General features: G+C 38.0%; 1 protein-coding gene across 1 annotated transcript in view; it reads right to left on the reverse strand.

The window, feature by feature from the left end:
* LOC122810347 (fatty acyl-CoA hydrolase precursor, medium chain-like) overlaps positions 1-27,416 on the reverse strand; it is a 520,290-nt gene that overhangs the window by 228,656 nt on the left and 264,218 nt on the right. Inside the window, exon 7 of the mRNA XM_044081928.1 lies at positions 22,702-22,806. Within this exon, the coding sequence (XP_043937863.1) occupies positions 22,702-22,806 (105 nt within the window). The remainder of the gene's footprint in view (positions 1-22,701; positions 22,807-27,416) is intronic.

Raw genomic sequence — 27,416 nt, forward strand, 5'->3', positions numbered from 1 at the left:
TGTGGTAGGGAATACCTCAGGCTTGAACCCTGTACCCTGTATGCAGGTGTTAAAGACTTCAGTTCCCTACCCACCACCATTTGTAAAAAAATTGCAGATTTTTGCCTCATATTTGATCTGACCTGTTCCTCATAATATCTGTGGTTTGTAAATGTTGCAATGCTTGATATTTGATGGTGTAGTAGTAGCATTGTTGCCTCACAGCTGCAGGTTCTCGGGTTTGATCCTTCACTAGGGTTCCTTCTTTGTGGGGTCTGTATCTTCTCCCTGTGTTTGTGTGGGTTTGCTTTTGTGTCGTCCTCCCATGTTACAAAGACATGTCTGCATTATTTCTTCCTGGGCCTCTGCTGAAAATTGTTTTTTTGTTCCAAGTCAGATTGTCCTGATTAACAAATGTTAAATAAAATTGACAGGCATTTATTTGAATTTCAGACTTCAGGTTTCTGAATGTTTAATTCCTTGCATATTTGATGGTGCAGTGGTAGTATTGTTGCCTCACAGCTATAGGTTTTCTGGTTTGATTCTTGGTTGGGGTGGCTTCTATGTGGAGTCTGCATCTCCTCCCTGTGTTTGTGTGGATTTGCTCTGGTGCCCTGCCATTTTACAAAGACGTGTCTGCAGTATTTATCCCTGCGTCTCTGCTGAAAATTGTTTTTGTTCTGTCCGCAGTAAAATTGACAGGCATTTGAATTTCAGACTTCAGGTTTCTGAATGTTTAATTCCTTGCATATTTGATGGTGCAGTGGTAGTGTTGTTGCCTCACAGCTATAGGTTTTCTGGTTTGATTCTTGGTTGGGGTGGCTTCTGCGTGGAGTCTGCATCTCCTCCCTGTGTTTGTGTGGATTTGCTCTGGTCCCCTGCCATTTTACAAAGACGTGTCTGTAGTATTAATCCCTGCGTCTCTGCTGAAAATTGTTTTTGTTCTGTCCGCAGTAAAATTGACAGACATTTGAATTTCAGACTTCAGGTTTCTGAATGTTTAATTCCTTGCATATTTGATGGTGCAGTGGTAGTATTGTTGCCTCACAGCTATAGGTTTTCTGGTTTGATTCTTGGTTGGGGTGGCTTCTGTGTGGAGTCTGCATCTCCTCCCTGTGTTTGTGTGGATTTGCTCTGGTGCCCTGCCATTTTACAAAGATGTGTCTGCAGTATTAATCCTCGTCTCTGCTGAAAATTGTTTTGTTCTGTCTGCAGTAAAATTGACGGGCATTTGAATTTCAGACTCAGTGGTAGTATTGTTGCCTCACAGCTATAGGTTTTCTGGTTTGATTCTTGGTTGGGGTGGCTTCTGTGGAGTCTGCATCTCCTCCTGTGTTTGTGTGGATTTGCTCTGGTGCCCTGCCATTTTACAAAGACGTGTCTGCAGTATTAATCCCTGCATCTCTGCTGAAAATTGTTTTTGTTCTGTCAGCAGTAAAATTGACTGGCATTTAAATTTCAAACTTCATGTTCTTCAGAATACATAGTAGCACAACCTTTTTTTCTAGCAATTTTCTAAGTTTATAAGATGAATATTTTAAATTTGTCCCTATTTTTGGGACTTTATTCCCCCATTATTGGCTTTGTCCAGTTTTTGTGCTAAGGTTGACAGCTATGGCAAGAACTGAATTCACTGAATATGTTTGAGGGCTGTATTCCCTCATTACTGGGTTTGTCCAGGTGTTTTGTACTAAGAGGTTGACAGCTATGGTGAGAACTGAATTCACTAAATGATAGCCATTTAAGTTTCAGTCTTCCTCTCTTTTACAAAGCAGCTGATGTGGCATAGTGGTATGTTACTCTGACGGTTTTTTGCTCAGGGACCTTGGCAGTAAAATGTATGGTGGCAACACAACATTTTATTCTAGCAACTTTCCAAGATTATACAAGCAATGTTTAATGTGTCCCTGGTTTTGGGCTTTTGACCCCCAATACATTTTGGCTTTTTCCAGTTTTCTTGAGCTGCGAAGTTGAGATGCAGTTGAGTATTGAGTAGATTTTACAAGGAGCTGAGAGCTGCAGGGGAATAGAAGTTTAGTGCTTTGCCTGGTTAATACTATAGCACAACAGGTTGTGTACTTGCTTTTGATGCAGAAGGCTGTGGGTTCTACTCCCACAAGGGGTGGATGCTGCCATACTGAGAATGTTCTCCTTGGTGAAGATACTAACTATGAGTCTGTTATCAGTTTGCCATCCATTTCTTCTTGCAATATTATTACTAGCTTATCGTTTTTTAATGTAATATAGGAAATTTATTCCTGAGGGGCAACAGACACTTTATTTTTCGATGAAACCATGAAATATAAAGGTGATTGCTAGCAGCAACCGCTTCATTAGTTACAGATTTCTTTAATGTGGAATTATTTAGATGACTTACTTCAGAGATTGTGCATATTTACTGATAATGGACTGTAGAATTGTGCATATTTACTGATAAAGGTAGACTGTAGAATTGTGCATATTTACTGATAATGGTGGACTGTAGAATTGTGCATATTTACTAATAATGGTGGACTGTGGAATTGTGCATATTTACTAATAATGGTGGACTGTGGAATTGTGTATATTTACTAATAATGGTGGACTGTGGAAGTCTGAGTAGACTTTTTATGATAAATGTTCTCAACTGGGCAGTTTTGCCATTATGGGTGTATATGGTTTGTTTCATTGCTTACTGGAAAAATGTTCAAAACAAATGTAAAACACCCTCTAACAAGTGTACTGTATTGTACAAGGAATATAATTTTAGTACAATGAGGAAGGTGTATCAAAGAGCACATGTATGTTTCATATGCAAGGGGCCTATGATTTGAAAACAGCACAAAATTAATCTTTATCTGCCACTGGCAAAATGTATTTTCTTTGAATGTGGGTTTCAATGCTGTTTCAATGAATGTGAGTTTCTAGGGCAGAGAAGTTTTAATGCTAAGTTTTCATTGTGAGACTGCATTGCTTTGTTTAACAGATGACTTAGTGTTTGTGCTGTAAAATACAAAATAAAACTTTCAAATGAAGTCCAACTCATCATAGAAGTAAAGCAGTATGCACATTAGTGTTTATGGTAAATGGAGTGAAATAGCCAAGTAATGGTTCATTGGAATGGCTGCAGAGTCTCCATTCAACCATTATTTTGTCAGGGGGGAAGGGCAGCAAACTCAGACAGGCCCAGCTGAACTATACCTCCCAACTGTCCAGATTTTCAAAGAATGAATAGATTTTTGCTTCCTATTTTTGGTTTGTTCTTCATAAAATTTGTAGTTTTCTGGCAAATCATTTAGGAATTAAGTCACTAAATAATAAGTTTCAGACTTCATAACCTTCAGAAAATGCATGTTAAAGTAAGAGCTGTTCTATCAACTGTCTCAATTTATACAAGTGCAATTTTTAGTACTGTTTATATGTGCCCCCAATATATTTGGCCTTGTTCAGATTTACTGCATTAACAGGTTGAGAGGTACATGCAAATAAATTGCTTTATAGAATTAGGCATAGCCAACCTCTCAACTGTCCCCAATTTTTGGCTCAAAATGTTGCTCTTCCCCCTAATAATCCCTCCGCAAAATAGCAATTTTGGAAGAAAACATGGAGGGTTTACAATTAATAAATAACTGTAATAATCAAAGTTATAGATTACTTGAAATGCATGTAGATTCTTTTATTTTGTCAGCTGCTCAAGGCAGCAATACTAATATTAAAGTGTCACTTCTTTGGCAGGTAGCAGCTGTATTGTGTGTCTATTTTATATTTTTGCATCACATTTTTGGTCCATTTTTCATAAAGTTGTGTTTTTGGCAAATTAGTGACAAATCACTAAAGACTGAAGTTAGAAAATGACAGGCATTTGAGTTTCAGATTTTATACCCTTCAGAAAATTCATACTAATGCAAGACCTATTCTATTATCTTTCTAAGTTTATTAGAGCAATATTTAAAAATTGTCCTTATTTTTGGGCCTTTGTCCCACTTCTGTGTATGGCTTTGTCCAGATTTCTTGCTCTTGAGGTTGAAAGGTATGACAAATGTGTCAGGGCCATCACAGTCAGCCAGAGAAATTTCAAATTGTGACATGCTTGTTGCACCCCACTCCCCCATGTAGTGACTCTGGATGTGTCCAAGCAAGGCAAGGAGTAATTGTATCTACCTTGGATGGGGAGGACAAACTGCATAAGTACTATAGTGGCTTTTCATCTGTCCTTGATTTTGCAGAATGGTCTGGTTTCTGTCATATTTTTGTACTGTTGATTTATGCTTATTACTCAGATTTATGCTTATTACTCAAAGTGCCTGTTGCTCTGTGTTTAAGTAGCAATGCTTTAATGACCATAAGGTAAGCTTGTCTGAGATCGTAAGATGCAAGTAAGCTTTAATAAGCATACTGTTAAAGAATTGCCAACATTGAAAGCCTTTCTGTTGTTGCCATGCAGAGAATACTTGACTAGATAATGTATAAGCCTTGGGTATTAAAGGACATGATTCCATTATTTTAAAAAGCTCATTACACTTGTTGGAGACTTCCAGTCATCTCTACAGACTTTACCCGTAAACTAAACAGAATGCCAATCATGTGTGGTCCATAACCTGTACAGTAATCCTTTAAGCAATGTATCTTGAGCTTGTTTCTTGTTTGCTTTTCATTTTTTACTTTTATCATGTTTTCCCCATGAACAAGTTGTCAGGCAGCAGGTCTTTTTTGGATAAGAAACATTTTTACAAGTGGGGGCATCACATAGATTTCTACTTTCAGCATGTTACTCAGTACTTTAATAAAGCTGAATATATTATAATTAGAACTGCAGTGCAAGGAGAAGTGGTTTGAGTTGAGTGCTTCTGGTTTTTCTTATACTTGATTTTGACTGGCATTCCAGTAATGTATTTAAAAAGTAATTTATTTTTTCATGCCTCACAACCTTTTGTTTCCATCTAGATATTAAGTAAGCTGTCATGCAGCCAATGCATTGAAATATTTTTATTCTTCTACACTTATTTTTGTCTTGATTGGACTTTCATAATGGTGGTTTGCCACCCAGGGCAGCGTATTTAATTAAAGTTATTTTTTTGTGGTTTTGTGCATAGCTCCTCCCCTTTCTGGTTGACCACACCCCTCCCCTTGACCCCACCCATTCCGCTGTCTCCTGCAGCCCCCCTGTGATTTGAAGTCACCAGCCGCCACTGCGATGAAGCCAAAGGTAATCTCCACAAAAAGTTTATTCAAACACATGATATAAATTTCTCCAAGTCCTTCTCTCAAACACACAACATAAATTTCTCCAGATCCTTCTCAAGCGCTTTCGCTCAGTGCAATACTGAGCTTTATCAAGATAAAAATGCAGGGCAGAACAACCTTATTTGTAAGTCTCTTAATGAGATCATGTGCTTCATTAATTAAAACCAGTCAAGTTACAATTAAAATTAATTGGTGACCAATTTAAAATTAAAGAGCAAGATGTATGAAATACATAAAATCCTAAATAAAATACCTTTTGTTAAATATGTTGTAGTTAAAAAATATGTTATTTAAAAGATATGTCATTTGAAAATCACAAAGCATTCGTGTATAAATAAATAAATATTGTTATATGTTAATGTCCCATGAAACCACATTTGTAGTGATTGATTCTTATAACACTGTTTAGTGTGCAATAAATATTACAATGGGGTACCACGAATAAATGATGTGAGTAATAAATAGTAATAGATAAAAATCAAATGTTAAAAATACAAGAATTAAAAATAAAAATAATCAAGTATTAAGTGTTCAAACGTTGTTACATAGATTATATTCCCTATACTCAGAATAAATATAAATATAAAATACAAATAATTTGATACAAATAAGTAATGTTGATAATCTCTTACTAAATGCTGTATGCTATAACTTAGCTCTTCTTAGTTTTAAAACACTACTTAAATTTGTGTAGTCATTTAACCCTGGCCATTTAGCTGCATCCAGTCTTAGTTGCCATATAAGCTCCCTATATTCCAATTTAGTCTCCCAGTCACCCCTCTCTTGTCGGGTGTTATCTGGTCTAACACAATGAACTTGATTTCCATATCTGGGCAGGACAAAGAGTGTTTATAAAAAGCATTGGTCTCTTTTTTCTTGGAAATATCGTAGAAATGCTCATAAATTCTTCTCTTTAGAGTCCTTTCTGTTTTCCCAATATAGAAACTTTGACATTTTATACATGAGCCTAAATATACAACATATTTTGCATTGCAGTTAAAATACCCATTAGACCGGAATAGATATTTCCTAGATGGGATATATATACTATGATCATTCAACATAGCAGTGCATTGTTTGCACATTCCACATTTATAAGTTCCTTTCTTGGATCTACTTCCAGTGGTATTCGTCATTTCTTTTCTTTCAAATAGCTCTTTCATGTTAGTACCCCTGCGTCTAACAAATGTGGGTTTAGTTGGAACCTTTGTTGAAAAATCATTATGCAATGTAAGAACTGGCCAATACCTTGTTATTGTTTCCTCTATCAGGTCAGAATTGCTGGAAAATGTGTGTATGTAACTAGTTTGTTCTAGCTGCTGGGTGTTCTTATGCAAGTTATCCACTTGCAGTAACATGCATCCTAAAAGTGGTGGGTATTTTTCTTCTCTACATGCGGAAATTTCCATGACCAAATTCTTGATTAGTTTGGCCGGGTAGCCCCTTTCACAAAATTTCTCTTCTAAAAAGCTAACCTCATTTGAGAAGTATTCGCAGTGCTACACATTCTAGAAGCACGGATTAGTTGCCCTTTGATAATTCCTTTCTTTTGATAGAAAGGATGACTACTGCTAAAGTGTAGGTAAGAATTAGAATATGTGGGTTTCCTGTATACTCTTGAAGCAAACTTGCCATTGGTGAAATCCTTGATTATAGTTACATCGAGATAGTTCAAACTAGTGTTACTGACCGAGTGTGTAAAGGTCAAAAAGGAAGTGGTGGAGTTAATGTAATTTACAAATTTCTGAAAATCTACCTCTGTTCCATGCCATAACAAACATATATCATCCAGGTATCTAACATAGTGTTTAATGTGTTTCACCCAGTCTGTGCCAAATATGAAAGTCTGTTCCCATTTGTGCAATACAATGTTCACATACAAAGAGGCACAAGAAGCCCCCATTGCAACTCCCAATTTCTGTTTGTAAATTTCGCCGTTAAAACAGATGAAATTATTGTTTAACACAATATTCATGAATTCGACTAGCAAATTCACAACATTGGCACCAAGATTGGCTTCTTGGACCAAAACGTCTTTGAACCAATCCAGACCTGTCAAATGTGGTATACTGGGGACACTATTCCTCACTCAGGCATAATAGATAAACTCTCCCAGCTTGGCATCAACCCATATGTTACCAGATGGGAAGATAACGATCACTGATAGAACCCACTCAGTCAAAATAGGGGAAGCCACCTCTAGTAGTAGACCTGTAATGAGCGGTGTGCCCCAAGGGCTGGTCTTGGGGTCTCTACTGTTTGGGATACACTTTTTTGAGGTGCAAACCAAAATCAGTGGTCTGTGGCTGACCAAGTTTGCAGATGACTGCAAGCTGGGCACTGTCTTAAATTCCCCTTGTGATGTGAACATCCTCCAAGAGGGCCTTACATAAACTAATGAATGGTGCCAGAAGCATGACCTCAAACTGAATGCCAAGAAATGCATCATTATCTCCTTTGGGGAAAATGGCATTCCCACTAATTATCACATTAATAAGAACATACTAAGCATGCAATCAGTTGTGAGGGACTTGGGCAGCCAGGTTGCTAGCAACCTGACATTTGACCACCATATTGCCTCCATTATACGGAAGGCTTTCTACATAACCCACCTCATAAATAAGAGTATTTCATCCAGGAACCAGGTGGTCATAACATCCCCATACTCCTCCCTTATCAGACCCATTATTGAGTTCAGTGCCCCCTTCAGCATGTACCTTACCAAGCACATGCAGCAGCTGGAGAGACCCCAGAGGTTCCTGACCAGGAAAAAACAGGGTCTCAAACAGCTATCCTATACAGAAAGGCTAAAAGCCCTGTCCCCCTACTCAGTCTGCTCAGTGGTTACCTGTGTTTGGCATACAAGGCCATCTCAGACCCAGTCTTGATGGAGTTGCTGCATATCAGTAAGTCAAACTCCACTCACGCAACCCACATGCAAGGCCTTAACCTGGTCTGTGACATTACTAAAACTTGTTGGCAGGATAGATTTGTGTCCCAAGGACTCCCCCATCTGTGGAATAGACTCCCTCTCCATGTCAAGCAGGGTACCTCTCTAGCCCTCTTTAACAGGAACCTGGACGACTGGATGAGAAACAGAAAATACACCCCTGGAATCCCACCTGTGTCCCGGTTGTACAGGGGAAACAGGTGCTGACTTTGTGGGAACATGGGTGAAATTCTTACCTAGGCTTATAAGGGCCTCTAGGCCAATAGCCTAGTATCATCCTATGAACCTATGACAGATGCAAGAAAAGGGATCTGATAGTGTTTTCCATGTTGTTTGTTGTGATTAAAGCCTGTAGAAGCTAAAAGTGTGTTTTCATTGCTATGTTGTTCATACAAAAATCACTGAACCCACAGACATTGCCAACATACTGGCAGACAGGTTCAGTGCAAATTTCTCCCCCCCCCCCCAAAAGGAGAAATATCTATCCTACCAGAGTCTAGCCTCCCAAACATCTCAGATGCCCAGGTGAGAGCTGCGCTCTCTAAAGCAAAAAACACAGCATCAATGGGACCGGACGGTGTCCCCGGCTGTGTGCTACACGAACTCAGTGAGGAACTAAACCCACACATAAGGCTGCTGTTTAATCTTAGCCTTACTACAGGATACGTACCCAAAGAATGGCATACGGCAATTGTGGTCCCACTCCACAAAGGCGGTGCTTCTACGGACCCTGGAAATTACCGCCCCATAAGCTTGACGAGCCTTGTCTGCAAGGCTATGGAGAGGATCATAATGGAACTCATAAATAAAGACATTGGGGACCTACAGACACTGGATCCTACCCAATTTGGCTTTGTCAAGGGCAGATCCTGCCTCTTGAACTTGGTCGACTTTTACGAAACAGTCACTAAGGCCATTGATGAGGGTAAGGCAGTTCACACAGCCTACCTTGACCTAGCAAAAGCGTTCGACACAATACCCCACTCGGGCATCATAGAAAAGCTCACCAGCTTAGATGTAAACCCATATGTCACAAGATGGGTTGCAAACTGGCTCAAGGACAGAACCCACAGGGTTAGAGTTGCTGGTGCCATGTCAGACTCTAAGCTGGTCATGAGCGGTGTCCCACAGGGCTCAGTCCTGGGCCCCCTCTTGTTCGGCATTTATTTTTCTGAAGTGCAGGCAAACATAGGGGATTGTGGCTGACAAAATTTGCAGATGACTGCAAACTGGGCACCATAATTGACACTCCATCAGACACAGACATCCTCCAGAGAGGTCTCATAGAAATGGATAACTGGTGCCAGAGCCATGGCCTTAAGCTAAATGCCAAAAAATGTATAGTCATACCCTTTGGGAAAAACAAGGTAACCCCTAATTACCACATAAGTGGTAATCCATTAAACATGGAAGAAGTTATCAGGGACCTGGGGACCCAAGTTGACAGTAACCTCTCTTTTGACACTCACATTGCCAAAGTGGTTAGGAAGACCTTCTACATTGCCCACCTGATCATGAAGGGATTCACATCCAGATCAGGAGAGGTCATTGTACCCCTGTACTCTTCACTTATCAGACCAATGATTGAGTACAACACCCCATTCGGAATGTACCTTACCCAACACCTGCAGCAGTTGGAAAGACCCCAAAAGTTCCTCACCAAAAGGAGAAAGGGGCTCAAACATATGTCATATGCTGCCCGACTGAAGAAACTCCAGCTCTATTCAGTCGCATACCGTCTGCTCAGAGGTGATCTGTGCCTGACATACAAGGCCATGTCCAACCCGGAATTAATGGACATGCTCCACCTCAAAAAATCCAAATCCACCAGAGCCACGAGAGCAAGAGACTTAAACCTCAACACGGATATAAATAGGACGTGCTGGAGGGACAGATTCATCACCCAGAGACTCCCTACACTATGGAACAGAATCCCAGTCCATGTGAGGCAGAGCCCCTCACTGACTCTGTTCAAGAGAAATCTTGACGAGTGGATGGAAGATCATAGGTTTACCTCGGGAATCATCTCCGTGTCACTGCTGGACAGAGGCACAGCAAACTAATGGGTATAGTATTCTCATCCTAAGGGGTGGTGAAAACCACACACACTCTGGCTAGGCTTATAAATGCCCTAGGGCAGATAGCCTAGTATGAACCTATGAACCTATGAACCTATAAAAACTATAGTGAGCTTTTGAAAGGAGGTTATTCTGATTTACATGACATAGGAGTCACATTTGAATACATCTGAGTATTGTTGAAAGGGAACATTGTAGTCTAATAGGTCTATAATTGACTAACACTGTTGAGTTTCTAACTTTTTACAAAAATATTATGAAAGAGGATTTCTAGAGTTTTGGACATATAATTATTGTATCAATCTGTTTACTAGTATCAATATATAGTAAGCGATGCCTTCCACTGCTAGGATGAGGTACATCCTGGGGAGATTGTCAGTGTCAGTTTGAGTTTATACAGGAGTTTTACAGATGAGGCAATGGATGTAGGTAAGAATCTAAAAGTGTCAGAGTATGAGGTACGGCTGGAGTTGGAGGGATTGGGGACTGCTGACAGACTTACCTATCTTAAGATAGTGATCATAAATTTGCATGCTCTAATTCAGGAGGGATTCATCAGGGGGGGGAGCCAAGTGGTATTTTTCCTTGTTTGAAAAGGTGAGAGATGGTTGAACAGAAATATGTGTGGCTTCTGCAGTTCCCTTCATGTTGTTTGTGAAAAAAAGTTGTGTTTAAATTCATGGAGTACCTTTTTGGTTGGTTACAAAGTTCATGGTACTGAGTTTGGTTTTGTTGCTGTTGTTTTTTTTTTTATTATGATATTTTCCCCATATATGGCTCACCCATTTTTTTCCTTAGATTCTTTTCTTTGTACTTAGCCAGAAGTTTGATTTTGATTTGACCTTCTGAGGCCGGGTGAGCTAAACAGTTTAAAATATTCACAAACAGCTGGTTGAAATAATGCATGGCTTCATTAAGGGGCAGGATTTCTCATATTTGCTATTTTTAAATATAGAAATTAAGTAGTTGGCATTATTTTTGTTTGTCAATTATTTTCTATAGTTTGGGTGATTTCTGAGCAATGACAGTGAATATCAGGTTATCTAGCATTATACCTGTGTGAATAATATTTCCAGGGTTGGTAGCTAGGAACTAGTCTAGCAGTTAGTGATAGTGGGTTTGTCTGTTCAGATTGCAGAATTATTGAGCTGAGCGAATTGAAGTAGGTTAAGGGTGTGGGAGGTTTGATTTCTAGCTAAAGGCAAGTCTATATTGAAGCCAGCTTGTAGTATTTTTTTCTCCAGGTAAGTTTGCAGTAAGTTATGGGAAATTGTTCTGAGCAGAGGACCTTGTGATTCATGGCATGCTTGTCCTCACAAAAAAAGCCTCACCAAAAAGATAAAGGGTCTCAAAAATATGTCTATGCAAAAACTCTCTTAGAACTCCAGCTCCTTTATTCAGTCTCATACTTGCCAGAGGTGACTGGACCTATCCCTGACATAAGTCAACCCGTCATTTGATTTGATGAATATGCTTCAAATCAAAAATCTAGATCCCCAGAACCACAAGGCGGAGACTTTAAAACCACACACGGTTATAAACGCGTTGGAGGGGACAGATTCATCACCCCAGAGACTCCTATGCTGTGGAAATCCCGCACATCATGTGAGGCAGACAGACCGCTGGCTCCTGTCAAGAGGAATCTTGACCAATGGATGGAGATATAGAGATAGGGATTACTTTAGTGTCACTCACTGCTTGAGGCACAGAAAGAAAAATGATAGGCATAGTTTTTTTTCAAAAAAGGGGGGAAAGAAAGCCACATAACTATGGGCTAGGCTTATAAATGCCCTTGGGCAGATAGCCTAGTATGAACCTATGAACCTATGAACCTATGACAGTATGTAAATGGCAGTGATTTTTTTTTTTTTATGAAAGCTAACATGTTTTCTATGTTTTTTGACTGTATGTGGCTGAATGCAGTGAGGGTTACATTGTAACCTTTTTGAGTAGATAAGTGTCAATGCTGCCTGTACGTATGTGTGCTCAGTCTCGCTATTAAATATGGAAGGTATGTGGGGATCCAACTTTGAAGGCTTGTTAATTTGTTGCAGATACCGTATACATATGGTCTAGTTTTATGGCAGACATTGGTTACTGTTAGATGTGTGGAAAGTGCTATTTTGTTGTGTAGGCTCTAGGTTTGCAAGCATACCACTGCATTTTGGCTGCTGTCAAAAGGTCTCAGTGTAGCTTTTCTTCTGGGATTGTATGTTTTTGATTTTGAATATTCTGATTTTGGAGAATGTATGTCAAAATCTGAAGTTATAAAAGTCTGTGAGTTTATGCTTGGTGACTATATTGTTATTTGATAGGGATTTAGTGTTTGTGTGGGTTGTATTTTGCAGTAAAAAGATGGCTCAACTACCAATGCTTAATACCATTGAGCTTGATATACATCTCCCAGGCAAATGTAGCTTAAACTGACAGACCACATTCACACATCCTTGCAACACATGTACTCAGGTTAAGACAGTTTATGAGTTAATACACCAAAATAAAAATAAAAAAGCATTTTTCCACGGGGTAAGCACCCCTATACCCCCACATTTTTGTTTTAATTTTTTTTCTTAGACTGAGGTTACTGAAAAAGTGCTTGGCAATAGGCAGTGAAATGCTGTCTTCTCCTTTCTTTAAGACATTGCAGTCTCAGAGAAAATTCAAAGAAATGCAACACTGAGAAGCAACAAACTTGTACAGGAAACAAGCAGCAAAACATGAATAGTTACGTGCTGAGCTGTAAAGTTTGAGCGACTATGATATGTACAACGCCGTATTGGGCATGGAGTAATTAAAGTACCTTATGAGAAGGTGGGGTTGGTAGATGGCTGTAATGGGTGGGCTTAGTAGTTTAAGAAGTATGTTTTATGTTAATTTTTTTTTTGCTAGTTACTATTGTTTGGCATTGTTGAAAGAGAAGTTTGCTGTTTAATTTGTGGTCATGTTTATACTGACTGTAACTTTGTACATTTTTTCCAGGAGATAGTGCTCTCTAGTTATTGTGAAACTGAGCGGAGAGGGCTGCAAACCTGTCATGAATACATTTGTGGAATAAAGTAATGAGAACTGGTTTGTATTCACACGACAAAAAATGGAGATAAAGTTATTATACATAGTGCTGAAAACAGACTGAAGACCTGAATAAATGTATTATGCAAGAATGAAATATAAGTGGGAGGTGACATGAAATAAGTGTAAGAAAAATAATAATAATTACTAAATTGGCAGGATTAGAGGTTTAGTATAAAAGTAATGTGTCAGTTTGAGTGTAGTAAGAGGAAAACAGGGATGAAAAAGGTCTGAGCTGACATTCTTTATTGGGTGTATAAAGAAAGAAGGAAATGTATATGTACAACTTAAAATGATTAAGAGAAGAATGGAAAGAGGGGAGAAGCATTACCCTCTACATATATAAATAATCCTTTATCTAAAGCAGTAAATGTAATGGAACAGAAGTAAAGCGTATGCATTTTGATAAAGACAAGCTTTTTTAAGTTCACAATAGTTGAGTGTTAGGATCTAAGGGAAATGGATGAGTCAGTCATGTAACAAGAACATCTGATAATGGTGTGAGTCAGTCTATCATGTGATTCTTGACACATATTTAAGAAAGGAGTGTCAGAAAGGGTGGGAATGAAGGGTATCAACTTTGATCCCTCCGAGAGGTTCACTCAGGAAAAAGCTATCCAAAATATTGTCATGCTCAGAAATGTATTTTAGTAACTAAGTATCATCAACTTACTGTTCACAACAACCTAAAAACATTATGCAAGCTGAACTGTTGTGCAAAGAGAAGTCATACTACAGAAGGCTAATGAGGCCTTAACAGTCATGTGACTGTTAGATGAGTTTGTGTTCTCATCCATTCTTTCTCAAAGAAGTATTGGTACTTTTTCATGAAAAACAAGGTCAGTCATTAGTAATAGTACTGTTGTTTCAACGCTAGGGTGGTGCAGGAGCATGTGAAAGTCTGCTGTAGTGAAACACAATCCAAAACACTTTGAGAATTAGTCACACAGAGCCCAGAACAGATCTTAAAAGAGACAGTCATTCAACTTATAGCTCAGAACAAGAAGAAAGCCTCTGTTTTAATGTTATTAGCAGTGTTTGTGGTTTGAAAATTTACCTGCGGTTTAAATATTGTTGGGGTGGAGTCAGCAATAATCTTTTATCAGCTTAGAACATTTATGTTTTTTTTAAGTTGTCTCTTGGTTACAGACTCCATTGCTGGCTGAAATGTTGTTTGGGAAGTAGGTGTGCAGTGTTCTCACCACAAATCAGAAGATGAATTAAGCTACTATATTAATGTTTCTGACAGTTTTTGAGGCTTGATATTATGTGTGGCTCAAATGTTGTTGGGAGTTGAGGGTGAGATAAGCCTGAAGTGATTATTTTACAGCAGAGAAAAAGAAGTAAGCCATTATGTTAAACAGTGTTAGCTGATTCTGACTCTGTCTGTGGTTTATATGTTAGGTGGGGTGAACTTGCAGTGATTGTTTCACAGCACAGAAAATGAATTAATCTGTTTTAAGTTTTCTGTGTTGCTTTAGAATCCATCCGTGGTTTAAATGTTGCTGGGTGGCAGGCCCATAGCAAGCTTTCAGTGCAAAGAACATAAAAGAAGATACAAGTCTAATGTTTTGCCTAAGGCCAGGGTAGGTCTGCAGGGATCCACTATGATTGCTCAAGGATATCTGCCTCTAAGCACTATAACCTGGCAAAATTGAGGCTACGGACCTCAAAACACAATACTCTAATAAAAACTGCCTGATACTGACAGCCTGAGGACATAAATGCTCAAAACACAAGTACTTATGGTTGTACAGGTCTTGAACAAACATCAAAAGCACATTTTTGCAAGAATGGAAACTTCTTCTGCATCCCATTGTAAGGGCTTTGCCCTCATTTACCCCAGCCATGCTTTATTATTCTGACTGAGATCACAGCACCTTGGAGAAAGAGTGATCAATAATACAGATGAAAAAATGTATTGCTTTTTCTCCAGGTGCTTTCAGACTTCTGCACTGTCTGTAGGGCAGCACCCACTGATTATTAATAGAGTTGTGAGAAGTAGTCCTGTGTAAGACTAAAGGCTGGAGCCAGACAAACAGAATGTAACATTAAAACATAGTCCACCTAGGATTCAGTGAGACTGACACCACTAAAGATGCTGAGAGATCACACTTGCAGGAATATAATCAGTTTTTATTGTTACAGCTGTAATATTTACAGGTGTTGCCAGTATGATACTCCATAACTGGTCATTACAGACAAGCTCAGAAATGAGCAGAAACAAACGTATACCTGCTATATGTAAACTATACAAACTTCATAATATATGCAGGGTATATATCAATGGAGTTAGATGCATAGGTGAAAATGAAGACTGTATGTGGACCATGTATCAATGACTTGTCTGATATGGTGGCATGGCTCTTCTTAAGCCATAACCTTAGCTCTTTGTAGTGCTTTCAGTCATAATCCATGCCATTTACTTATAACAGGTACCTAGTGCATTAAACATGCTCTTAATTTAGGTCATTTGATGTTTTTGGTGGTACTAAGACACTGAATGTACCCCTGTGCTGTGTTACTCATGCAGGTGAACAGTACTAGGTTAATGATACCTATGCACAATAAATCTCATGTGTCGTGCATGGCGATATCTACTTGCACTGAGACATACAGTATAGGCAAGAAATTGTCTTATGGCAGTGCTCCTGTGTTGGATACAAGTGGACTATTCAAACCTATTTTACCAGACAGTCCCATTCTGTTTTCTCAAAACATACCATAAGTACGTTTATAAAAAAAGATAAAGGGTGAGAGAGATCTAAAGAGAGAATGAGAGGAAATTCATTTTTAGGAGTAAATTAACAACTGACACAGGAGGTTTGCAAAGGAGCAAGAAACGATATATAGTAAAAATCCAGGAAGAGGTCTCGTACTGACTATTATTATGACCAGTCAGGTTTCAGTTAATTAAACAGCAGTAAGTCGGATGGCTAATTTCTATACTGTAAATTGGATGGCTAAATTCTATGCTGTAAATGCATATAATTTTATATAGTAAACCCATCATATCAAGTTCAAAGTTCTTAATAATCATGGTACCATCACACTGCATAAATACTGTAAATGCATATCACTTTCACATGCTAGGATCTGTATATACCTCTTAATACTTCATCACTGGATGACTTTTTTTAAATATAAAATAAAGACAATGATATGGATAAATTTCCTTATTAAAAATGACAAATAAAACTGCAGAGATTTAAAGGATGTCATTCAACAAAAATAACTAGAAATAAGATCTGTCATCCTGGGATTGAGTGCTCCTGTAATCTTTAGAACTGTATTACTTGGAGCTTCGTGCTTGTGGTATATGCAGCCTTGGCAAACTGACCCTAGAGATAAGGCCAGACAAAGTGAGATCTGACACTCTGGCCTCCATAATTGTGCATTTAATCATTCAAAGAAGCACAAACAAAACGCAAATACCAGGACCCCCCCCCCCCTTGAAGTTAGGCCTGTAGATGTGATTCACTGACATGTGATCCATGCTTTGGTGACTTACTATACCTCTGTGAAGCTCAGTTTTAAAAAATGCTGAGACTTGCTGAATAAGCTTACTGTTTACAAAGCAAAGGGAGGGGGCAGGTGCAATGCCATTTGACTGGCAAACAGAACCTTACAGTGTAGAATGGACTAGACTCTCGGCAATATAAACTGGCTGTTAGGATATGAAATGTCACCTACCTCAATGCTAGGTAGGAAAGGACTCAAAATGTGTGTGGGAGTTTGAAAAGTAATAGTAGATGTACCTGGTCTAGCCTCTGCACACAGTGTTGGTTATGGAATCTGAGTTCACTGTCGGCTGTGGTCTTTCTGTTTCTCTGGAGCTGCTCCTCATAAGGGGTCCCAGGTGGCTTTGGGGATACTTACAAGTCACTAGGTGGGTACCATTTTGTTGAGGTGTATACTGGTAGAAGGTGGTCAACTCACTGTGACTGCAAGTTACAGAAACTATTCTTCATGGGTATATACCTAACAGGTATTCAGAGTATTTGGTGTTCTTCATGACCATAAATGTGATGCTTCAAAGGGTACCACTTACTTATTCTGCAGTCTTACTTGCAGACTTCATTACTCATGTCAGGAAGTCTTGAAATGGTGAAAGGAGTATGTCTGGGTGGAATGATCTACCTGAGCTTAAACGTTACCAAGAATCAAAAACACAATATCCCAGACACATAATCACCAAGAAGAACCAGAGTCAAACAACGTCTGAACTAGATGACCAATGCACAAATTTAATGTAAAGCACCAATAAAAAGTTTGCTTCTTGGTTGTGGTTTATGAATTCCCTTGCCAGAGATTTTCTTGGTTTTTGAGTTTAAACATTGCAAAGAACTGCTGATAGATTTCTGTGCTAGTCAATGACTGTCTTTACAAACACCATTATCAAACACAAAGTTGCTCATGAGTAGAATTGGTACCAGTACACCTTGGACAAAAATAAAGGACTGACTTTATAAATATATCATCTGATCCACAGCTATATGGTTTCAACTTGTGGGTCAAAAGAGGTCCTGAGATACTACTTGGTCACCATTTGGTGGTGAGTTTAGTCTAGACAAACTCAGGAGACATAAAAATGAAGTCAGGGTCTCCTGAGAATGCTCTGTTGATGCTTCCTCCTCTAGAAAAGCTTTTCCCATGTACTAGGGAAAGCTAGAGATGTGAAGTCCAAATACATCCTATTCACAACAGTAACTAAGGGGATAGCAAAGATCTTTGGCCAAATGACAGTCTTTGCTTGTCATGTCAATAACCCCAGGACCTGCTATTGGACATATGCAGTTAGAAACTCCACCTAGCCAAAGAAGGAGATTTTCCATAAAATGCTAGCAAGTAGCTGGCTCTCCAGATTTGACTGATGGGTTTCAACAAGTCACAAAAGCAAAAGTTGCAGCAGATGCCAAAGTATATGCTCAGACATGGGAGCAGATTGAGAAAACCATGAAGAATGACATTTGATTGGCTTCAAGGATGTTCTGACAAACTACTAAGTGACTCAGGGGTGGCAGTAGGATGCTAGCAAGCCTATTACCATAAATTTGGAGAAAAGGAGGCCCTGAATGGGGAGTTAGTCAGAAGCCAGAAGAAGCACTTTGAAAAATTCCTCAGCCAGTTTGTCAGTATGGACACATTTTTTGTTTTGTGGATCTAGAGAATATACATGATTTTGTACACACACACACACACACACACACACACACACACACACACACACACACACACACACACACACACACACACACACAAAATATATCTTGCACTAGATTCTACAACAGTGCTGAGTCCCAGGGGCCACTGCTCCATGACACTTTGTCCCTGTATTTGTGGACTGAAAGTTGTGTAGTGTGACTACATTGTTAGTGTTAACTCAAAAGCATTTAGGGTGGACATAGGATACCACAAAACTCAGGCATACCTCTCAACCTCTTAGAGCAAGAAATCTGGACAGAGCCATAAATAAAAGTGGGACAAAGGCTCAAAAATAGGGACAATGTTTAAATATTGCTCTTACAAACTTAGACAGTTGATAGAATAACAGGTTTTGCATTAGCATGAATCTTCTGAAGGGTATGAAGTCTGAAACTCAAATGTCTGTCATTATTTTCTAACTTTAATCTTTAATGATTTGTCACTAATTTGTGAGAAAGCCACACTTTTATGAAAAATGGACCAACATATGAGGCAAAAATCTAGACATTTTGCAAAAATTTATACAGTTGTGAGGTATGCACAAAAGTTGTGTCTCATCTTCATTTTTGATTGTGATTGACATGAGCAGGACATCAAGATGCACTTGCAGTTTGTGAAGAATGAAATTTGGGGACATGAGAACACAGTCTTTCTTTGTGTAGATGATGCTGACCTCTTGGTCTCAATGAATGATTCCCTAGTGTGCACTGAACCAGTCTTCTGCCTTGTATATTTATGAAAACTGCTCAATGAAATGGAAAGAAAGTTAATTGAGAAAGTATCAAGGGTAGCCATGAAGATGGTAATGGGGCCTAGTATAATAAAATATGAAAAAATACCGAGGCATCTAAATGTGTAAACATTATAATATAAAATGAACAGAGATGATTCAGACAGACTGAGCAGTAAATGAACAGGCAGAATGTACAAATTTGAAAAAATGTCAGTCATATATATTCTCTGTAGAAGACAGACTAAACAAGTTGCACTTATGGCGGTGGTAGTAAGGGGACAACTCACACTTAAAGAAGTTTTATTATACTGAAAAAGTGGTAGATTCATTAACTGCATTACCAGGGGGAGGGGGGTTGATAACCATAATTGTCACTAAAAAGTTTTGAATAATAACTGTCAATTTGAAAATAAAGGGAAGAGAATAAAAATATAAATGGGACATATAGTGGTTGGCTGTTTATAATCTGATAAATGGGACATATAGTGGTTGGCTGAATGGCTGCTTTTATTATTCTTCCAAAAAATGTCATATTTTCAAGTGATGACAGTCTAGCCTACTATACCTTAGCATAATGTTTGCCTGCTGGCCTCCGGATTAACAAAACTAGATAATCTGAATGATTGCCTGGCTTAACAACATCCATACAGACCATAATATAACTCAGTCTGCAGTAAGAGATATGACAATTCTCCATACACTAAACTAAGGTTTTGCATTTTAAAAGTTAACCCTTAATGGATATTATTAGCCTTATGGGTATACCCCAGGTGGAAAGTGAAAGCAAATCATTAGCTTAGTATGTCAGTAAACAGGCTGGAGAGACTGTGGTCATTACCAGTTCTACAGACTAAGGTTACATTTAGTGGGTTACACAGGGTCGTAAATCTTCAGAGCAATGGTTCATGCTCATTTTTGAGAAAATGAGAACCATGTATTTTTTGAAGTAAGGTTTACTCTTTTTATTATGATTGAAGTACCAGAGTAAGACAGATTAAAGTTTTGTAGTTTTCTTTTGAATGATTTCTCAGACAATGCACTGCTATGTACACGTCATGAGTTTAGAGGGATTTAGGCATGGCTTCCTCCTTGCTCCATTCCAGTTCATATATTCTAATCAAAAGGATAACAGAGACATGCTTTTCATACAACCCCTTGCTCTGTTTTGCTTTTCTAAAATAATTTTGCTTTAGCTAATTTAATACATTTCTTCTTTGCATTAAATTAGCAATAACAAAGAACAAGGCAGAGAAGTAGAAAGTAAGATGGGAGATATGCAATTCAAATTCAAATCAGGATTCAGCATAACTGACATGATATTTGCAGTGTGACAGATAACTGAGAAGAAACTAGAGAGGAGGAAAGAATCCAACTGGGCATTCCAAGACTTGGAGAAAATATATGACAAGGTCACAACAAAGCTGACTTGTGCAGTCCTGTAATGTTTTGTCCCAGGACCCAATAACCAAAGTACAAACAGTATTTGGATTCACATAGGGGTTCACAGTGGGAGTGGGCATGCATTAGAGTTCAGCTCTGAGCTCACTACAGTTCATACTATTGATAGGCTACATTAGCAAACAGGTCATAAGGATCAACAAAGCTGCAGTATACAGATGATGTGGCATTACAGATACTTTGAGCAAGAACGTCAGCAAAGGATAGGGAAATGGAATGCAAACCTGAAGGCACATGGTATGAAACAGTATAGATATGACATTTGTAATGGCAGCAAATGGGGGATCAGAAGCAGAAAACAGATAGAATAAAAATAGTGGAACAGGCTAACATCTTCAGGGATCTGAGGGTCAAAGGTAGTGTATGATAGAAGCCAAAAGTAATTTTGTATAAAACACCAGTGCATCCGTCCTACTATGTGGTATAGAAACATGGGCTGTGTAGGCAGAACAATTAAGGAAACGTGAGGCAATGGAGATTAAAAAAAAGAGATGGGTAGTAGGATGCACATAGTGGGATAGACTAAGAAATGATTATCAGAGCTAAAGCCCAAATAACTTCAATTTCAGGGAATGTCAAACAGCAGATTGTAGTGGTTTGGGCACATGAAGGAAAGCAGAAAACAATTCAGAGAAGAAGATTTGTGATAGACAAAAAGAAAGCAATAGGAAACAAGGGTGTCCAGCAAAGAGATGGAGGGAGTGTGTGACAGAAGGTCTGTGACAATCAGGATAACCACTGAAGAAGGTAGCAAAGTGGCACTGAATCAAGACGGCACAAACCCTGACCCTTTGAAGACAATAGGAAAAAGGGTGATGATTGTGGTGATGATATGGCCAAATGTGGCAACTGTTTTTATTGAGTTTTCATAGATTTTAATTTATTTACATTGGCAAGGATCCACAGACTCCAGCATTCATGGGAAACAGCAGGGTTATGTCAGAGTAACTGATGCTTTCCTGTTTTCGTCCTTACTGGATAATTCCCCTTTGGTTAATACTCTTACTACTGCCTTGTGGTGCTATTGTTGCTTCTATACTCTGGTGGCAAGGAATCGTTGGGTAGTGCCAAGATGATAATTACCTGTGTTGTTGATAGTGTTGTAGTAAAAGCTGTGTTTCTATCTTCTCATCCTGATTGCCAGTGTTTATACCATAACTTTTCCTACTGCAGATACTATGCCTAGTTTTCCTTCCTATAACCTCTAACATTTCAACAAGTTGCATAACATCATGTTTTTGTAGTCAGAATTTGAGTAGAGTTGGGCTACTATTTCAGCCACTACTTTTTGGTTTTCTGAAAGCTAATTCTCCAATCCTTTTGATCTCTTTGGATCATTGTTTTGGGAGCATCAGTTTCTGCTCTGATCTTACTCTCCACTGATGTGAGTGTGTGTGTGTACACACATACACACAAGGTGTATCTTTTATATCTTTTTGATATGCTCAGTGTGGATTTTGCATTATCAATAGTAAACATTTTTCTTAAAGTCTGTTCTGCAAATACAATGATGTGCTCCTTGGGAGTAGAAGGCATTCACACCCTTTATGCTTTCATACATAACCAGAATAAATTGCTGTAGTAGTTTATTGCCACAAGATACTTTGTATAAGCTATTTTGGGAATTTATTTACCAAGGAAAATAATGAAAACATGCTACTATATTCACAAAATGGATGGCACAATTTAAACTCTTCTTCTTTTGGCTTTTCCCTGTTAGGGGTCGCCACAGCAGAGCACCTGTCTGCTCATGATTGGCAGTGGAGTTTTTACAGTGTCGAGTTGCCAGCCCGATGCCCAACCTTCCACAGAAGGCGCACACACACACACACACACACACACACACACACACAAAAATATGCAGTCTAAGATTTTAAAATTAAATTCTGCTGCAGTTAAAATTTATTTTGAATGAAAAAAATATACATTTGAAATCAGTACTAGAAGTTGTCCATATTTTATCATATATAGAAAATCTCAAGACATTGTTTATAATGTTTACAAACCAGTGATATAGTAGTGTTTAGAATTTCTTCTTCACTTTTCAGTCTTAGACATTGAACCATTGAGAGATTTTCAGATGTATTACACCCGATGAAACTGGCAAACTCCTGTAAAACAATAGAAACATAGGCTTCAGTCATCTAATAAACTAGTAGTTACTTTTTTCATGCATCATTGTTTCAAAATATAGTATCTTGAAGCAGCAATAGCTGTTGATGACCAGTCACACAAATTCTTCTCTGCCTTTGGTTCCTGAGAAATATTTCCATTACACATGCAAAAAACTGGTTTGGTTATTTTTTTCTTTGAGCGAAGATGTGTGTGTGTGTGTGTGTGTGTGTGTGTGTGTGTGTGTGTGTGTGTGCGCATGGGTGAGTGTGTGCGCGTGGGTGAGTGTGTGCGCGTGGGTGAGTGTGTGTGGGTGAGTGTGTGTGTGGGTGAGTGTGTGTGTGTGTGTGTGTGTGTGTGTGTGTGTGTGTGTGTGTGTGTGTGTGTGTGTGTGTGTGTGTGTGTGTGTGTGTGTGTGTGCCTGTCCGCGTGTGTAAATATATATATATATATATATATATATATATATATATATATATATATATGGGTTACCTTTAGTTTATCAAAAGCCCACTTCACTGAAACTTACTTTGTCAACATGTCACATTACCGACAACTGGAGAGCTGATGCTTCCCACACAGTAAGTAACCATTTGACTATCAACCTGAACTTTGCCCCTTACCCCTGTGGTAGTGCAGAGTTGGTATATTTATTAAAGGGGGTGTGGGTTTGTTTTAATGGTAGTTTTTGAATTTGGGATGGCCAAACGGTTACTTACCGTATGGGAAACATCGGCTCTCCAGTTGTCGGTAATATGATGTGCTGGCAAAGTAAGTTTTGGTGAAGTGGGCTTTCGATAAACTAAAGGTAACCCATATATATATATATATATATATATATATATATATATATATATATATATATATGTGTATATATATATATATATATATATATATATATATATATATATATAAAATATATTTATATGTGTGTATATATAAATAATATATCTGTGGATCATTTGTCTGTACATATTTGGTCTATATACACTGTTTTCATTTGTCTGTGCACTATTTTGATCTCTGCATATTTAATCTGCATTAGCACTGTTTTCTTTAATAAATCTTATTTATTGACTTTAAGCTCTTGTGGTTGGCATTTATTATTTATATATGTCATTGTTATTTATCATTTAAAAATAGGGATATTGTGCTCTGTAGACTGGCAAGTTGTGGCTTCCATTTTCAATTAGCTAGCTCACTCCAGTCTACTACAAATAAAAATATTGTTTTTTATATTTTATATTTCACTGAATAAAGAAAAGCAGGTTGCCTGCATGCATGGTGTCTGGCTTTATCAAGAATGGTAGCCATAAAAAAAAAAAAAAAAAAAAAGAATGGTAGCCATACTACTGTGCCAGGAAGCTGTGGGAAACTGGAGAATTCTACCAGCCTTCCCTGGTAATTTGTGTGCGTGAAAATAATAGCTTTTTTTTGCAAAGCTCTTACCTTGGGTAAAGGGCCCTGAAAGACACTGTGGTTCACAGAGGTAGTAGTGAGAAAGGGCCTGAGATTCTAGGCCAAACAGTCAGCTCTGTAAGTGATCAGTGTGTAGTCTTGGTATAGGATCCCAATATTGAAAACTCATACCCAGGGGGCAATGCATATTGCCTTCTATGCTCTTAGTGCCACATTGCAATTGGTGAACTGCTGATTGATTTAGCCTTGTGTGCACTTTCTTTTACTGTATCTTTTTGCACACCAGTGGTTTGACTTGAGAGACCATCCCTCTGTCTCTCATGTTCCAGGTGCCAGTCAGCTACCACATTTTTGTTGCAGTGACAAGCAACCTATGACACAAATTTGATCTTAGAGTACACAAACTACCAGGACAGATACCAGGGACCAGTTTATTTAGCGCTTTCATCAGTAAATGACTTGACTTTATCAGGGTATTCAAAAGTAATAATAGTTTACAATATATACAAAAAGGTAACCTCATCATGTGATGCACATAACCAATCAAATACTAATTCAAAATGAATATAATAAACATCAAAAACTATTAAGCAATTACTACTTAAAAATAAGCCATCAATTAAATCTTGCTACATTTAATTTTTAACATATTTGCAATGACAATGTTTTAATATAGTCCTGGGTGTACATCTGACATAAATTTATTTTGCCAAATGAGTTCCTGGTACAAAACATAATTTTTCTAATCTTCATCCCTTGCATTTGTTTCAATCTTTTCTAATGTAAAAAATATATATATATATTATAATTAATACAATTCATACTGTGTTTGTAAAAAGCATTGTGACTGTGTTTTGTTTTAAAGGAAAACTCCAACTCTGAACTAAAAAAATAAAATAAAATTTGGTGTATCTTTGTTTTCTTAGCTATTTAATGGTTCAAAATTACTCCAGGTGCTTTTTTTTACAATTTTAACGTGTTTCCCATGAAATGGTGGTCAATGGGGCCTTTCCAGAATACATTTCAAGTCCTGTTTATATGAGTCATGCTAGATATAAGGAAGTGGTGTTTTCTCATGCCATTAAGACAGAATGACAGGAGTGTGAAGCACCGTCATCTAACACACCTTCTGTAATAGAACTGCTTCTATATTTCTTTCAGTGAGCCTCATTAATGTGTGTGCTACAGCTTGTTCTATGTTATAAGTAGCTGTTAGCTACTTCAAACAAAAGAAAGTAGTTAAATAGCAGGCCTTTGTAAAGGAATTTGTTTGTAGTTCTAAAGGAATTGACAGACCACCCCCACTCTCTCATCCTGAGGTGTGAAAACTCTCACTACAATAAATGATTCTTGCTGCAGCATGTACAGCTAATAGTTACTACTATTAAGGGGAATAGAATGTAATGTGTAAGGACTGACTCAATCAGTGGATGTCTTTTACCATTGATTTGTGTACCAAATATGTATCCATCTATGGAAAGATGTCACAAAGAAAGCATAAAAGACATTTTTATAAACAGTATCATGCACCTAATTCATAAGGCTTCCACTTGTCTTTCCTTCTGCAGAGCAATCCTGATTTGGGCATTTCTGTCACATCTGGGGTGATGGGGTGGGGTGGTGAATATGTTGGTATTTCACAACAAAAATATTTTCTGACTTTTCTCTAAATGTCACAGAAATCTTGTATACTACATTTAAGTTATCTTAATATGTAAAGAAGTATAAATAACCAGTATTTAAGGCTTAGCATTTCAATACTCTGATACTCCTTATGTAAATTTGTCAGACGATGTGACAACTACCTTTAAATCCCTAACTGATCCAAATGCTTTGTTTTGCTTTGAAGGCATGACTACATAGGAAGCAACTGCAAATCAGTTTTAAGTTCTCCTTCTCTCTGTAATAAAGTCAATGGAAAACAGTCTTAAAGCTTTCTGTCTTTTTTACAGCAGCAGGATTAATTGCCTCTCTAGGATTGACAGCAGTACCTCGCAGGGGGGACTACAGATTTATCTCTGACTATGGTATGTAATGTAGTCAGAGACAAATTAGTCTACAAAGTATGTGAGAAGTTAAGTTTAAAAAATGTAGGTGTGCTTTCTCTTTCATTGATTCCAAGGCAAGAAAATGAAAAGTTTATAAAGTAAAAGCAGGTTTTCTGTACCCACACAATACTAGAAGCATATTGTAAGGAGAAAAGCAACCCGAGAACTGAGTTAAACTGTAGGAGAGGGTGGAGTTTCCCTTTATTGGCATAAATGAACTGGTAAATCTATTTATGTGGCTGTACGTGACAAGCCTACTGCTATTTAAACAATGCCCTGTGTATTACAATTATAATGACCACTACCACATATAACCTTACCAGAATGTTGTGGCATAATATTACTGATGAATGTATTTGCACTGCTTGCATAAGTGACATTTAAACATACCCTTCTGTGACATAGTCATAGTTCTTTAGTTCCCATTTTAAGTAATCCTTTTATAATTACTAAAAACTAACACAAACTGTTATAATAATAGCATGGTGCTTAATTTTTCTACCAATATAAATTGTCTTTTGAATAAACAACAGTATATTTTGAAGGGTCTAGGATATAATTTTGAGATATGTGGTGACCAACTGAAATTTTGTTTCAGGAATAATTTTTATATTAAAACTGATTAAAAAAAGACAACAACATCCTGTAGGCAGAAGAGTATATTTAAATAGTTCCATAATTTTGTGGAACCCAAGCCTTTTTTCATAATTTCATTGTACAAGTGTCAGCATTTTTCAATTATTTGACTGAAATATTGCACTATGCTACTGATTTTATTGTATTGTGTTTGCTAATTTTTTGGTAATAGTGCCATTGATTTATTGCATGGTTGATTCATCACATTTTTTTTTACTCTGTGTTGACTGGGTTATTCCCACTAGGCTAGTACCATATTTTCATGGGAGACCTTGGGTGGTATTTGTACTACTAGGGGAAATTCAGCCAGGGCATCAGGGAACATCCCCTACTTTTCAGCATATGAGGATGAAATTGGAGGTGGCACATCTGGTTCCGGTTTCTGTCTCTGTTCCAGGTGCGAAGGTGGCCCGTAGACACAGAAGAGCCATGGAGGATGTAGTCCAGTATGCAGATACCTAGAAAGTTGTTGTTGTGGCTGAAAAAAGTTTGGAGATGGCAGAATT

This window comes from Protopterus annectens, chromosome 8.part1 (assembly GCF_019279795.1).
Source record: "Protopterus annectens isolate FY-2018-M chromosome 8.part1, PAN1.0, whole genome shotgun sequence".
Taxonomy (NCBI): Eukaryota; Metazoa; Chordata; order Ceratodontiformes; family Protopteridae; genus Protopterus; species Protopterus annectens.